Source organism: Onychostruthus taczanowskii, unplaced genomic scaffold, assembly GCF_017590055.1.
Source record: "Onychostruthus taczanowskii isolate IOZ18803 unplaced genomic scaffold, ASM1759005v1 scaffold74, whole genome shotgun sequence".
Lineage (NCBI taxonomy): Eukaryota > Metazoa > Chordata > Aves > Passeriformes > Passeridae > Onychostruthus > Onychostruthus taczanowskii.
The window spans coordinates 164,718-180,165 of record NW_024505229.1 but is presented as its reverse complement, the minus strand read 5'-3'; the positions used below and the strand labels follow the sequence as shown (position 1 = coordinate 180,165).

The 15,448-nt window shown below is 53.1% G+C and overlaps 1 protein-coding gene across 11 annotated transcripts in view; it reads right to left on the bottom strand.

Moving 5' to 3' along the window:
- Nucleotides 1–4,149: 4,149 nt before the first annotated feature.
- The window catches only part of ATP2B4 (ATPase plasma membrane Ca2+ transporting 4), a 58,938-nt gene continuing 47,639 nt past the window's right edge, over nt 4,150–15,448 (bottom strand). For 6 of the 11 annotated variants that reach the window (XM_041422488.1, XM_041422494.1, XM_041422491.1 and 3 more), the window contains 4 exons: nt 14,576–14,683; nt 13,523–13,705; nt 11,600–11,689; nt 4,150–6,680 (listed from right to left, as the gene is read on the bottom strand). In XM_041422488.1, coding sequence (XP_041278422.1) covers nt 6,384–6,680; nt 11,600–11,689; nt 13,523–13,705; nt 14,576–14,683 — 678 coding nt within the window. In that variant the 3' untranslated portion in view covers nt 4,150–6,383. Of the gene's footprint in view, nt 6,681–11,488; nt 11,690–13,522; nt 13,706–14,575; nt 14,684–15,448 lie in introns of those variants that run through there. The other 5 variants (XM_041422497.1, XM_041422499.1, XM_041422495.1 and 2 more) reach the window with 3 other exon arrangements.

Here is a 15,448-nt window from a genome sequence, read left to right as displayed (position 1 = left end):
GAAGCGAACAGGGCCGTATTTCTCCATACTACCGCTACCTACTGCCACTGGGTCCCGATGCCCGGCTCAAAGATGGCGGCCGGAAGTGGCTTCACCCTCCCGACAGGAGAGGGCAGGCTGGAGCCTGAGGAGGAGAGGGGCCGATTTTGCTGTTTTTTGGCTTATTCGCGTTTCAAAAAGCCTCAAAAAGAGAACAAAGATTTTCTTTCTGAAGAGAACAGTGTTGTATTTCTCCATCTTGTCCCGATCCGCCCGCGCCTCCGCCACTGTGTCCCGTTGCCCGGCTCAAAGATGGCGGCCGGAAATGGCTTCACCCCCCCAGAGGAAGGGAGAGGGCGGATGGCGCCTGAGGACGATAGGGGTGGATTTTGCTGTGTTTTGGCTTCCCCGCCCTTCAAAAAGCCTCAAATATAGGAAAAGCCTTTTCCTTATGATGCGAACAGGGCCGTGTTTCTCCACCCTGCCGCGATCCGCCGGGGCCGCCGCTGTGTCCCAGTGCCCGGCTCAAAGATGGCGCCCCCTGCAAAGACGGCGGCCGGAAGTGGCTTCACCCGCCTCACACGAAGTGAGAGGGCGGGCGAGCGTCTGAGGCGGAGCTCGGGTTGATGTTGTTGTTGTTTTTGGCTTCCCCGCGTTTCAAAAATTCTTCTAAAAGCCTCAAAAAGGGGACAGAGCTTTTCGCTATGAGCCTCACACGAAGTGAGAGGGCGGGCGGGCGTCTGAGGCGGAGCCCGGGTTGATGTTGTTGGTTTTGGCTTCCCCGCGATTCAAAAATTCTTCAAAAAGCCTCAAAAAGGGGACAGAGCTTTTCGCTATGAAGCGAACATGGCCGTGTTTCTCCACCTCCATCCACTGGTTTATTACCTAACCCAGGGCAGCCCCTCAGGGCCCAGCTGCTCCTTGTTGGTGGCGTTTGGCAGCAATTTGGGCACTTTGCTTGGTGGAAGAAGACTCAGTAACAGAAACCCCACACTGAGGGGAGTTTGGGCTGTGTTAGATCCCTGTTTCCACCCCACTGGAGCCATTCCTGGGCAGGGTTTGGGACAGAATCCCCGGAGCTGCCGGACACACGGAGCAGGGCACAGTCACACATTTTATTCTCCGGGTGCATCGTTTCTGCTCCACAGCCAAAAGCTTCTCACTGCCTTCCCCAGGACAAAAATCTCCTCTCCTGAGAGAGAGAATTATGGCTGTGTTGAGAGAATGTGAATAAGACATATGGGGTCTATATAAATTATTACCCAGGGCAGCCCCTCAGGGCCCAGCCGCTCCTTTTTGGTGGCGTTTGGCAGCAATTTGGGCACTTTGCTTGCAGGTGGTGGAAAAAGAATCAATTAAATAACAGAAACCTCACTCTGAGTGGAGTTTGGGCTGTGCTGGATCCCTGTTTCCACCCCACTGCAGCCATTCCTGGGCAGGGTTTGGGACAGAATCCCCGGAGCTGCCGGACACACGGAGCAGGGCACAGTCACACATTTTATTCTCCGGATGCATCGTTTCTGCTCAGAGCCAAAAACTTTATTGATTCCAAACCGTTCCCCTTCTCCCTCTTCATTTCTTTTTTTTTACTGCACCCCCTTTTTCCCACCCTTCAACCATTCTGCTGCTTCCACTTTGGAGTTTTAGCTCTGCTTGGAGTTTGTTTTCTCAGAAGAAGCCAACGGACAATTCATTCAGATTCTTTTTTTTTTTTTTTTTTCCTCCCAAGATCTATATAAATTACATGCAAAACATTGTACATAGAGATTAATATCAAAATGCAATACAGATCAGGTGCACTTTAAGCTGGACTCTAGGATATGGCAAACACACCAGGGTACATATTGCTTTGAAACCACCATTGTTTTGTTTTTTAATGTCATGCATACCACATAATATTCAGTCTTTTGTTTTGTATTTTGGTTTTTTTTTTCTTTTTTCTCTCTCCTGTTTTTTATACAAAAATACCAGTGCTTATTATACTGAGTTACTGAAAAAAAAAAAGAAAGAAAAACTCGGCTCCACGTGCCCTCTTCAAAAGAAAGTTTTTTTGTTTTGTGAGAGCGTTGGATAAATATATATACACACACATAAATGTTGAGTTCAGACTGTATATATATATATATTTATTGAAGGGGAGGAAATAAACTAAAGGCAGTTTTAACCATGGGTTTTGCTGGATGAAAATTGGGAGATTCGGGCAGAGCAGTCGGGGTTGCTGGAGAGGAAGAAACGCCAAAATCCGTGTTGGGGGGGCAAAAAAAAATCCTGTTTGGGTGGAAAAGGAGCAGGAAAAAAAAGCAGGAAAAGGATTCCCCACATCCCTGTGCCCTGAGGGGAGATCTGGGGGTGCAGGAGGCGTTTTGGGCCCAGGGGGGTTGGGGACGGAGCAGAAGCCATGCAGGCCAATGTCCCCCACAGAGGGACAAAAACCTTCCCAGGGTGGTGCCAGAGGGTGCCAGGAGCTGGCAGTGGCACCTGGAGATGCCCTCGGGCGTTTGGGGTGGGATTTTTTTCCAGCTCAGTGGTTTTTTTCCCCTCAGAGAGGAGCTGAGGCCTCCAGGCCCGGGCGTGAGGGGGGAAAAGGCCGCCCATGCTCAAACGCGGTTTAGTTTATTTCCTTCTTGAGATCGGTTGGAAAATTTCACTTTATTGCACGGAAAACCTTTGGGAAAAAAAAAAAAAATATATTGAAATTAACCCCCCTCCCCACACCCTTCTCCCTGTACAAATCATCAAAACCTCAGCAGGAGAAAGCCTCAAGAGCTGCCTGGCCGGCACACGGGCCGCGGTGTCTTTGGTACCAATCCGCCAATTCCACGGAAAATCCACGGAAAATCCACGGAAAATCCGCAAATCCGCCCTGCTGGGATCAAGAACTGGATGCAGAAGGATGTTCAGAGTGTTTTAATAACAAAGCATTCCAAGGCAAGTTGATCACAAGGAGGAGGGAGGGGGTGGCTTTGCTTCCTGCGCCGGCCCTCCCCTGCTCCGCGCGCACTCGTGGCAGTTCAAACAAAGCAAAAAACCCAGAAATTATTCATAATAATATATATTTATATGGATATTTATATCTCCCCCTAGTCAAGGCATGTTGCAGAAAGTCCCCAAAAGTCCGTGCCGCCGACCATGCCTTTTTTTTGGAGCACCAATCTCCCCCAAATCTCTTTTTTTATTTTTATTTTTTTTTTGTGTAATGTCCTCAATAACTTAAGCCAAGAGTCAGCTGCTGCCAGGATATCACTGAAACTTAACCCAAAAGAACAGAACTTTACAGGAAATCTGCACAAGAAACATTTATACTTGAAGCAACCAGCCATACACCAACATAATTTATAGATATTTATATAAAAAAACCCCATTTGTGTCATCCAACTCACGGCTAGTAGAAAGATGGCTGCTCAGAGAAAAGGAAGCTGACTGGCATCCGATGGCTGAATTAATTAATCCACGGAATTAATTAAAGTGTCCCTTGCAACTGCCCTCAAGCAGTGGTGGGACTCAAGATTTATTTTCTTTTCTTTAAACAAAATACATATGGCTGACGTAAAAATATCAGTTTCTGAGCTAAAGAAAACTAGATTTTTTTTCTTTTTCTTTTTTTTTTCTTTTTTTTTTGCATAATATTTATTTAACATTATTTCTCCCTCCCCCCACTCCTAAAATGGAAACTAGAACGACAAAAATAGAGCAAACTAAAGGAACGACCAGACCCTTGTGGCAAACCCTGCCAGTCACAGATTTTTGGGAGTGACTTTGAGAGCCTCCAAAGTTGGCTTGAAGTTGTTGTTGGTTTGAGTCTTTCTTTTATTTTTTTTATTTCTTTTTTTTTTTTTCAACAGGTCTGAGGTATTAAAAAAAATATCAAAAGGAAAAAAAAAATATTGGTGCATCCCCCCAAAAAGTATTTAATAAATATTTATGTAAGCTTGTAAGAACACCATATCATCTCTTTTTTTTTTTTTTTTTTTTTAAGCAACGTCACCTTTAGCACAGAACCAAAACCCCCCAACCCCCCCTCGTTTGGATTTTTTTTTTTTTTGTTTTTTTTTTAAGCAACGTCACCTTTAGCACAGAACCAAAACCCCCCAACCCCCCCTCGTTTGGATTTTTTTTTTTTTTGTTTTTTTTTTAAGCAACGTCACCTTTAGCACAGAACCAAAACCCCCCAACCCCCCCTCGTTTGGATTTTTTTTTTTTTTGTTTTTTTTTTAAGCAACGTCACCTTTAGCACAGAACCAAAACCCCACAACCACCCCTCATTTGGGTTTTTTTTTTTGTTGTTGTTGTTGTTGTTGTTTTTCCACGTGTTTAACCCAAGATCCCCTCACTCCCCTGGGTTATTTTTTTGGGGGAGGGAGGCAAGGAGGGCATGGGGTGGACACTGAATTTGCACTGGGGACGGGCAGTGGTGGCATTTTCCTCTTGCTGTTGGCAGTGAACAAAGCCCAGCTCGCCAGCACCAGGGTGGGACACTCAGGATATCCAGGATATTTGGGATTTTTGGGATAAAGACCTTTCCTCAGCAGGAAAAAAGGAGCTCGTCCTTCCCTCCTCCTCCTCCTCCTCTTCCTCCCAGCCCAGGGAAGGACACAGAGACGCTTGGTTTGCGTTGTGGTTTAAGGAACACTTAAATCTTGGCAAAGATCTGGGCCTGGCGTGGCAGGAGGTGCTGCAGGCAGTGCTCGGACAAGGCACGGGAGATTCCGCTGTGCGTTCCTGGCAGGACAGGGGAGGAGAACCCAGCCAGAGCCAGCCTTTCCTCAAAAAAAAAAAAAAACAACCAAAAAACCCTCCCTCAGGGTTTGCAATCCCAGCGTTTTCCCATCCAGGGCTGGGAATGGCCTCGCTTCCAGCTCATGCTCTCAGCCAGAGGGGATGGAGGAGAGCAGGGAGGTGGCAGAGCTTCCCCCAGGGCAAGGAGGAGCCCAAACCCTGCTCCTGCTCCAGGGATGGCCAGAGGGACAATCCAGAGGCAGCTCCAAGGAAAGGGACTCTCCCTGGGTTGTTCCCAGGGCTGGAGGTGAGGCAGGGCTCAAGGGGAGGAGATGACCTCCAAAAAAAAAGCAGCCAGGTGAGGCCAAGCTTCCTTCTCTGGGAGACCTGCAGCCACCCAGGCCAAACCCCCAGGAAAATCTGGGATCATCCAGGAGCCTTCCAGTGGACCATGAGACAGCTGGGTTGATCCCTCCCAGGATTCAGGAGGTCCCCACTCAGATTCCCACAGCTTTTGGGCATGGCTGGAGCCTCCTCCCACATCACTGTGAGGCTCAGGGGTGCTGGACCTCAAGAGCACTAAAAAAAAAGGGCAAAAATCTCTCTGCTCTGGAGGGCAGGAGCTGGGAGAGCTGCAAAAATCCTCTCCCCAAGTTTCCCCCCTGACCAAGAGCAGCACAGAGGCCTCTCCTAGAGGAGGAGAAGAGAATTCCTAGAGAATTCCTCAGGAAGAAGCTGCATCCCTCACAACTGGGGGGCTCTCCCCACCTTTTTCCCTGGCAGTTTCACCTCCACCTTTGCAGGAAAATCAGAATTTCTCCCCTCCAGCAAAATTAGAGCCAAGCCACCTTCATTTCTCATCTCCCAGTCTGGAAACAAGAGAGAGAAAAACGTGTGGGGAGCTGGAAGAAGCCCAGGTACCATTTTTCAAAGGTGGAAGACTGGTGGGCATCCCTGGATCTCTGAACCTTGGAGTAAACACCTTCCCCTGGCTGGGATTTTTACTTTATTCCTTAATTTTCACACTGGAGCAGTGACTGCCCCTCCCCACTTGCCACGGGGTAGGGGAGCAAATCCCACAAGCAAAGAGCAAACCCCAACATGAGAAGAAAAAAACCCTAAAAACCACGTGTGAAAAAAAAAAAATCCACAAAAAAAAATCAACTCAAGTCACAAGTGCACCCCCAGCCTTCGGGCTGAGGGCGTGTAAGACTACAACAATTTGAATTTCCTTGGAACATGCATTTTTCCAAAGTGAAAACCCCGTGGCTCCAGGTGCCTGGAGCCCAACTCTTGGAGAGGAAAGAACCTGGCAGCTTCCCCTGGGTGAGTACCACGGAAAATCAGGGATGGAGATGCACAATTGGTTTCTTTTTTTTTTTGGTTTTTTTTTTGGTTTTTTTTTTTGGCTTAGCCTCTCTCCCAACACCCAGCGTGGTGGTACTCTGCTTCCCACTGCTAAATAACGGTAAAAAATAAAAACAAAATGAAACAAAACAAAAAGGAAAAAAAAACACATTAGACCCCCCACCCCCCAAAAAAACCCCAAAAACCCCCCAGCTGATGATACAGGCATGAGCAGTTTGACCGCAGCGTGTGATCAGTTACTGGTGCTGGGATCACACAGGGCCCAGGTGGATGAGGACGAGGAAGAGGAGGAGGAGGAGGGGGAATTCCAAGTTCTAAGGTCAAACAGAGGTCTCCAGGCTGTGGAAGGGGCTCCCGGGCTCGGGGAAGCTGAACTCGCTGTCCACGGCGTTGTTGTTCCTGTTGAGGGCCGTGGAGCCCCCCAGGCTGCCCCCACCTCGCTTTTGGAGTCCGTCAGGCTCGGGCTCGTCTTCGGTGCCGTCAAGGAATGGTGTCCGAGGCTCGTCTTCCTCCAGGATGAACTCTGGGTGAGTCATGAAGTTATGGATGGAGCTTCTGGATTCGGGTTTCTCGAGGCCTTCGTACAGGGAGCTACGGAACGCATTCACCACTTTGATCTGGGCGGCGTGGGGAGAGAAAACAAAGGGGTCAGTGGTGCTGCCGGAGGGCAGGGCTCGAGGGAGAAAGTGAAATAAATGATGAGAGACAACCATCGAACGAAAAAAAAAAACAAAAAAAAAAAAACACCACGACCACAGCGACAAAATCACCACTGAACAGACAGCTCGGTCAAAAATGAGACATCTACGGTGAACCGGGGGCAGAGTCAGGCACTACGGGGGTGCTGGGAACCCACCAGCCTCAGAAGCTGCAAGAAAAGACAGGACGACTCCAAACCGCCACCCCAACATCACCAGTCTGGATGGATGGAAGCCAGGAGGCGTTAATTAGTCGTTAATTTGGTGTGGGGGTGTGCACGCCCCGGGGTGGACGGACACGACACAACGGACGAGGTGGGGGAACTAGGGCTCCAAAAAGAGGTGGGTTAGGCAAACAGCGGGGGGAAAACTCTGCTGTGGGAGCCCTGCGTGGGGTTGGGAGGGTCCTTCCTACAGCTCTGCAAAGGAATGCGGCTTGCCAAAGGCGTCTCCAGCTTTTTTGGAGCCCCTGGAAGCAGAGATCCAGGTGGGTGCTGTGAGGATGCAGGTGAAGGTCCAGGTCTGTGAGGGGTTCCCCACACTGCTGGAGCTCTGGAGCCTTCCCTGCGCCTGCAGGAGACCCAGTGGTTTCCAAAGGCAGTCAAAAATGGGAATTTGATGGAGCTGGCAAGCAGTTCAGATTCTGCTGGATATTCTGAAGGAATTCCAGCCGCACACACGTGATCCTGGGAAAGCCCTGGGGCAGCTCCACCGAAATCCAGGCTCAAGCAGGAGATCCAGAGCACCAGGGCACGGCTCTGCCACCTCCACTGCACTGGGAGGGAGAGCTCTGGGAACACACCTGGGTGGTGGATTCCCTGCTCCCTCCAGATCCTCTGGAATTCCAGCCTCAAACCCTTCCAGCTCACAGGTTTGGGCTCAGGTGGGTGACAAGTGTCACATCCCAGCCCTGCTGGGGTTCCAGGGAAGCAACAGAAGCCTCAGCTCTGTGGAGCAGAGCTCGTGTGGGACCACATCTCCTCTCCCAGACCCCTGGAAGCAGCAGGGAAGGCTCCCTGGAGCCATTTCAGTCGTTGTGCTCGGTCTCCAGCCCCATGGAAGGAGCTTTGCTCCTCCTCAGCTGCCTCCACCTGCTCCCCACCCCTGAGGAACATCCCCTGCCTGCTCCCGTGCTGTCCCCATGGATGAAACTGCAGCACAAACAGGAGATCCACAGATCCCACAAAAGGGATTCCCTGTGGGAATCCTTCCAGCTGAGGGAGGGGAGGGGGAAGAATGCAGAAATCCCCTGGGTGGTGAGGGAAAGGAGCTGTGGGTGCTCTGTGGGCTGCAGGAGTGAGGGGAGCAGAGAGCTCACCCCAGATCCTGGTGAGATGGGCTGGGCCACACTGTCCCTTCATTTAAACTCTTTATTTAAACTGTCTCTTTATTTAAACTGTCCCTTCATTTAAACTCTTTATTTAAACTGTCCCTTTATTTAATCTGTCTCTTTATTTAAACTGTCCCTTTATTTAAACTCTTTATTTAAACTGTCTCTTCATTTAACCTGTCTCTTTATTTGAACTGTCCCTGGGTGTGGCACCCCTCCAGGTGGGAATTCATCTCCCAGGACAGCCAAGCCCCTCCTGAGGATCTCTGATCCCACAAAACCAGAGCAGGGAATTCCTTCCGTGTGCCTGGAACCCTGGAGTTCTCCCTGCCCCTCTCAGGGATGCACCTGGCTCAGGATCAGGAGGAATTTCCTGGCATGGGCTCGGCCCATCCCAGCTGGAAGCAGCCCCAGGAGCTCCTGCACAGGGAACAGGGCACACACCCAAGGGCGTGAGCCTGGAGCACCACTGGCCTGGAAAAACGGGAATTTCAAGGAGCTGGGAACCAATTCAGAGCTGGATTTGTGCACTGATGACCTTGGATCAATTCAGGTGAACGCACAGGACAAGGGACACCACCGGGGCCACCTCAGGACTGATCATCTGTCAGGAATTCCCAGCAACGACTTGGGAACAGCAAATCCTGAGCCCTAAGACACCAACTCAACCAAGGAGAACGAATCCAACCAAGCCAAGGAGACCTAGGCACTGTCACAGCCATGAGGAGGTGGCAAAGGAGACCCAGGGACTGTCACAACCACGAGGAGATGGCCAAGGAGACCCAGGGACTGTCACAGCCACGAGGAGGTGGCCAAGGAGACCCAGGGACTGTCACAGCCACGAGCAGGTGGCATCTACAAGCTCAGATTTGGGAGCAGCTCCACAGAAGCCTCCCCCTCTCAGAGCTCTCCTCTCCCAAGGAATCACCTCCAGAGCCCTGGAGATTTGTCCAGCACTGCCAGGAGCAGCAGGGAAGGCTCCCTGGAGCAATTCCAGGGAATCTGTGCTCAGCCTCCTGCTCGGCCCCCTCAAGGAGCTCCTGCTGCAGCTTCCCTCAGATTTTCCTCCCTTCTTTCTCCATCACCTGCTGCGAGATGAATTCAGCCGTTCCCTCCCAAAGGAAGGGAACAGGGAGGAAATGTGCTGTGAATGAGGCAGGCAGCGCCAGCAGAGCTGAATTCCAGCCTGGAACCCCTCCCTCCCTCCCTCTCCCGCCTCCTCTCCACCTGGAAGCTTCAAATGCAACCTCCAGGCTTGGGATGATTCCCGTGAAACCTCCACGTGCTGGGTGAGAGCCCCGCGGGAGTGACATCCCTGGCTCTGCCCTCAGTCCAGGGCAGAATTCCCAGCTCGGCTCTGCCAAAACCTGACCACCAATTCCTGAGAGCTCTGCAGCAACTCCAGGAGGGACACAGCAAATCCAGCCCTGGAAAAGCTCATCCACGGGAGAGGGACACCACGGATCTGCGTGGAGGGAAGAGGAGCTTTGGGAGAGATGGAAGCAGCAGAGGGAAACAAGAGAAATCCAGGCAAGAAAAACAGCAGGAAATTTGGAGACCTGGGTTAGCTCCTGGTGAAGTTTGCACGAGCTATCCAAGTTTTCTATTCCCCCGCTGCAAAATGGGGAAAACATGGATCCACAGACTGCAAAAAAGCTGCATTTTGATCTCATCCCCCCCTGCACACCCTCTGCTCTGAGCCCCTCTAGGCAGATTTTGTTCCATCAGGAAATCCTGGAGGTTTTCCCAGATGCAGGAGGCAGCTGTGCTGCTCCAGAATTGCTGGGGTTAAACTCAATCAGCTGCCAGCCTCAGAGTCAGCTAAACAGAGAGAAAACAAAATTATCCCAAATTCTCTCTCCTCCCCCACAGTGCATAAACAGCAGAGGCTGAAAGCTCTCCAGAAAGTCACCGAGGGTATTTCTCTAATCAGAGAACAGGGAGAAGTGACTGTGCAATAAAAAAGCTAATTATCCAGCAGAGCCACATTCCCTGCTCCCAGCCTGCAGACAGAACCCACGGCCACGTGCTCACCAGCCCCAACACCCCACACACAGAGGGGTTCTACATCGGACAGGGCCTTTTTTGGGGGGTCTGGAAAGCCAGGATCCAGCATTCCCACTGGGATCCAGCAGGAATGTGGCTTCCGTGCCCATTTCCATGCACAGTTGTGTGTCTGCACACCCTGGGATCCAGCATGTGCAGAGCAGCCCACGATGAACAGAGAGAGAGCCCTGCACCAGACAGAGCCTTTTTGGGGTCTGAAAACCCAGTGCCAGATCCAGGACCCAGAATTCCCACTGGGATCCAGCAGGAATGTGGCTTCCGTGCCCATTTCCATGCACAGTTGTGTGTCTGCACACCCTGGGATCCAGCATGTGCAGAGCAGCCTGTGATGAACACACAGAGGGCTTTTTGTAGGGTCTGGAGACCCAGTGCCAGATCCAGGACTCAGCATTCCCACTGGGATCCAGCAGGAATTGTGTTCCATGCCCATTTCCATGCAGAGCAGTGTCTGCACACCCTGGGATCCAGCATGTGCAGAGCAGCCCACGATGAACAGAGAGAGAGCCCTGCACCAGACAGGGCCTTTTTTGGGGTCTGAAAACCCAGTGCCAGATCCAGAATTCCCACTGGGATCCAGCAGAAATTGTGTTCCATGCCCTTTTCCATGCAGAGCAGTGTCTGCACACCCCGGGATCCAGAGTGTGCAGAGCAAGGTGGGCACTGGGGATCCTCTGGCTGCCCTGGGCACCAGCAGAGCCCCAGGGCAGCACAGGGATGTCCCCAGGCCATGCAAGTCCCCAGGTGGGGACAGAGAGGGGGACAGCAGCCCCGAGGTGTCACCAGCTGAGCCACGGGCAGGGCTGTCCACAGGCAGCACCCAGGGCAGGAGCAAATCCTGCCTGTCCCTCCTGGCCGTGGCTCAGCCAGCCCTGGGGACAGTCCCAGCGGCCACTCTGCCTCCAGAAGAGATTTCAAGCAACTCCTCTGCCCATCCCTGGGGTGTCCCAGGGCCGGGCAGTGGGAAGAACCAGCAGGATTTGGGCTCAGCCTTGCCCTTCTCCCAGCAATGCTCGTGAACTCGGGGGGTTTTGAGCAAGAACTGCCAATTTTTGCCCGCCCTCAGGAGGGTGGACTCAAACACCAGCCCTGCAAAGGAGGAGAAGAGGTAAAACTGGAGGAAGCAACAAGGAACTGGGGGGGGAAAGGACCAGAAAGGTTCATAACTTTGTTAACAGCATAAAAAACTGGGGTTTTGAAGGGTTTCCCGCCCCATCCTTCAGGTTTGGGACTGAGTGTGTGAGTGAAGGCTGAGAGGGAGAGAAACAGGCGGGGTTAGGGGGGTGCAGGTGCTCTCTGTGGTTATTAAAGTCATGCATTGTAATAGAGACCATCACTCACTGCCCGCAGGAGGAGATGCAGCAGCAGCAGCAACAGCAGAAGTGGTGGGAGTGGAATTGACGGAGGAAAGAGCTACATGGGTTGGGCTAGAAACATTTTTTACATCGTGGTGCTGGCTCACGATGGAAGGCTGTCTCCTGAGGGCTCCCTGCAAAGAGGAGGCGCCGGTCTGGAATGTGTAAACTACGTCCATCTGCAAAGAACCAGAGAGTGAGATAGCGACACCCGGCCAGGGACAGGGACAGGGGACAGGGGAGGGCGGGCAGACACACAGCAAGGAAGGAGGAGGATGGAGAGACGAGGAAGAGGAGGAGGAAGGAGGAAAGAGCCACCCCCCCCCACCCCACGCTCCCTGAAACCCACGTGGGGTTTTGCTGGTGGTGTTGGGGGGGAGCAGAGAGAGTGCCCAGCTCTGCCCTTCCCAGGGCAGCCAGAGCGGCAGGGTTGATCCCCCCACCAGGAAAAGGGAGGCAGTGGCAGAGGAAACACCTGGGGTTATCCAAAAATCTGCAGGAGGAGCAGAGAGAGGCAGAGAGGGTGGGCAGAGTGCGAGTGGGCAGCTGGTGGGGAAGGGCTCCTGGTGCCTCAGCCCCGTGGGGCCACTTTGGGGACGCTCCACGGGCTCCCCACAGCCCCCATGGCAGCAGGAGGTGTGCCAGCCCCTCTCCCAGCCTCGGGGCTGCTGGGCATGCAGCACCCTGGTGGTGGGGCCATGGCTGCCCTGTGGATGTGTCCCAAGGCTCCAGGAACTGAGCAGCATCCGTGGAACTGAGGAAGTGTTCCTCAGTGGGCTTGAGGAACTGAGCAGCATCCGTGGCTTCCTGGGCACTTTGTGGCTGGGTGATGCCAGCCCTGTGGCACCTTCTGGGCACCTCCTCCAGCCCCAGGTGTTTCACACATGGCTTCGCTCCTGCCCCACTCTGATGTCCCACTTCTCCCCTGAGCCCTTTTCACACACCCCAAATGGGGACAGGAGCCCCCCCCGTGCTCAGGTTGGACCCCAGAGAGGCTCCAGGAGGTGCCAGCACCCATTTCTCACGTGGCAGGAGCCCATCTCAGCTCCAGCACAGGGAAGCACCCAGGAAGCTCCAGGGGCACCTCTGGCACTGCAGCCCTGCAGAGCTCCCAGGTTCCCAGCACATCTGCAGCACTTCCAGGAGGTCCTGGAAGCTCCCAGCACGTTCCTCATGTCAGTGAAGCACTGGTTACCCCCACACAGAGCCCAGCTGCCCCTCGGGGCTCCCAACCAGCCAGGAACCGAGGCTGAGCTTCACCCTGAAGCCACAGAGAAGGGAAGTGACCTCTGCCCCAGCCCCATTTCCCGTTTGTTTGTCACAGAGGAGGAACAAAGGTGACCCAGCAGCTCTGCCTGCCTGGGGACACCAGAACTTCCCTCCGTGGGACAGCTCTGCCCTGGCCTCCAGGGAAAGCGAGGGGCACGGAGCTCTCCCTGCTTGGTGGGAGCAAAAATCCACCCTTCTGGGGTGGGGAAAAAGGAAAAAATCAGGGGAGAAAGTGAGGGAAAACCAAGAGATGTAAAAAGAAGACTGAGCAATTTTCTCCCCTCGTGTGCCGTGGGGCTGAGCTCTGGGTGTGGGGCACAGGGAGCTGGCACAGAGGGGTGGCACAAGGAGCCACAAGGAGCCACACCAGGGAGGCTCTGGTGCTGGCAGATCCCTGCTGGGCACATTCCCACTGGGAACAGCATCCCAGCAGAGCCTGGGGGGCTCCGTGCACCCCTCACAGCCTCCTGTGATGCAGAGGTGACCACCAGTGACACATCCAGCCTCCTGCTGAGCAGCAGCACGGTGCCTGCAGCACAACAGCCTCCCCCCACCCCCAGCTGTCCCAAAATCCAGGTTTTCCTGGCTCCCTGCAAAGGCACAGGTCTAAGCCTGGCCCGGGAGGCGACGGCATCCTGCGAGCAGCAGTTGTCACCTCTCAGCAGGCAGAGCCCCTGCAGGGGGAGAGAGACAGGAGGAGACACAGCAGGCAGAGCCCCCCCAGCCCTGCTGCCCCCCAGTACCTGGGTCTGGATCCTGTTGAGCCCCCGGAACCACAGGATCTGCCCCCGCCGCAGCTCCATCTCCGCGTGGTCGATCTCGTCCACGTCCTCGGGCAGCTCCTCCTCGGGGATCTCCTCCTTGGTGATGCCGTGCCCTGCCTCCTTCAGGAACTTCAGGTGGCTCGTTGGCACGGTGCAGATCAGCTGGGGACATTCAGGGACACAGCAGGGACTTAGCCTGAGGGCGTGGTGGTGCCGAGGGTTTAGCTTTTGTGGGTTTTAGATCCTGTGCTGTGGGTCTGAGCTTTGTGCTAAGTGTTGGTGAGCTCTGTTCACAGGGCAGGGAGACAAAACAACTCCTTCTCTGTGATCCAAGTTTCAAATGATCAAAATTTCAGGCCCTCTCTATGATCCAAATTTCAAATGATCCAAATCTCAGCCCAGGAGCTCAAACCACATGGAATGAAGAGAGAAAAACAAGGATGGGACTGCATGGGCTGGAGATGTAATTGGACAATTAACTCCAATATGCAAATGGAGCAGAACTGATAAAAGTGTGAGACCTTGTGACCAGTCATGCATTTTGTGACCATTTTAGGTCCATCTTGGGTTCATCTTGTGACCATTTTGGTCCATCTCAGGTTCATTTTGTGACCATTTTTGGTTCATCCTGGGTTCATTTTGTGCCCATTTTGGTTCATCCTGGGCTCATTTTGTGCCCATTTTGGTTCATTTGGGTGCAGCCCTGGCTGGGCTCTTGTGCTGCCCAAGGTGGATCCATGGAGGAGCTCCTTTTAATAAATCCCTGTTTATTCTTTAGCTCTGCTTAGTCCCTGTTCTAGCTCAGCCTTCCCAAGGCATCAGCTCCAGTGCCACCAGCCCAGGGTAGCTGCCAGTGGGGACACCAGGAATGTCCCTGTCACTGCTGGGTGTGTCCCTCTGCAGCTGTGTGGAACTGAGGAGGGGCATCAGCCCCTTCCTAAACACCTTCCTGAAGAGCTGCCCTGGAGAAAAACCAGGGAGATCAAGGGCAGGGAGGGAAAGATGGGCCAGGATTTTGGGGTTGGCCCTTACCTGGCCCCACAGGAGCTCTCCCACTCCGATGAAAATGCACCAGAACCACTGGCTCAGGGTGAGCCCAGAGCAGCTGAAGGGCTTCCCACCAAACTCCACAATGATGATCTGCAGCACAGGAGACAAGAGTCACACCCTGGCCATGGAAACGTCCCTTGGGCCACGCTTTTCCCTCTCTCCTGGGATTACAAGAGGAGCAAGGACCTCACTCACTTCCAGGCTGGGGATTTTAGGAGCAAGGACCTCACTCACTTCCAGGCTGGGAATTTTGTGGAACACCAGAGAGTGCAAAGACTTCTCATCCAGACTGGAAAATTTATGGGACACCAGAAAGGAGGAAGGACCTCACATCCAGGCTGGAAATTTTGTGGAACACCAGAAAAGAGCAGGGACCTCACACCAGGCTGGGAATTTTAGGATTAAGGACCTCACATCCTCACTGTGAATTTTGTGGAACACCAGAGAGGAGCAGGGACTTCCCACTCAGGCTGGGAATTCATGAAACACCTCCCAACACGGTCTGGACCCCATATCCTGAAATCCCAGGATGTTTTGGGCTGGAAGGGATTTAAAGCCCACCCAGGTCCATGCACAGGGACACCTTCCACCAGCTCAGGTCGCTCTGAGCTCCACCCAACCCAGCCTTGAGCACTTCTGGGGTGGCTTTTGTGCCACCAAGGTGCTGCTGGTGAAGGCCAAGGGCACAGAACAGAGCCTGCCTGTGCCACAGCTCCTGCTGTGGATGCTGAAAGTCTGGTCAGAGAAAAAGTCAGATAAACTTTCCCAGGCCTTGCTCTGGGAAGTTTTGAGAAAGCTCAGAGGAAGAATTAAAGCAATCCTGCAGCTGGTGTTTTGAACGTGCTGTTATCTTGT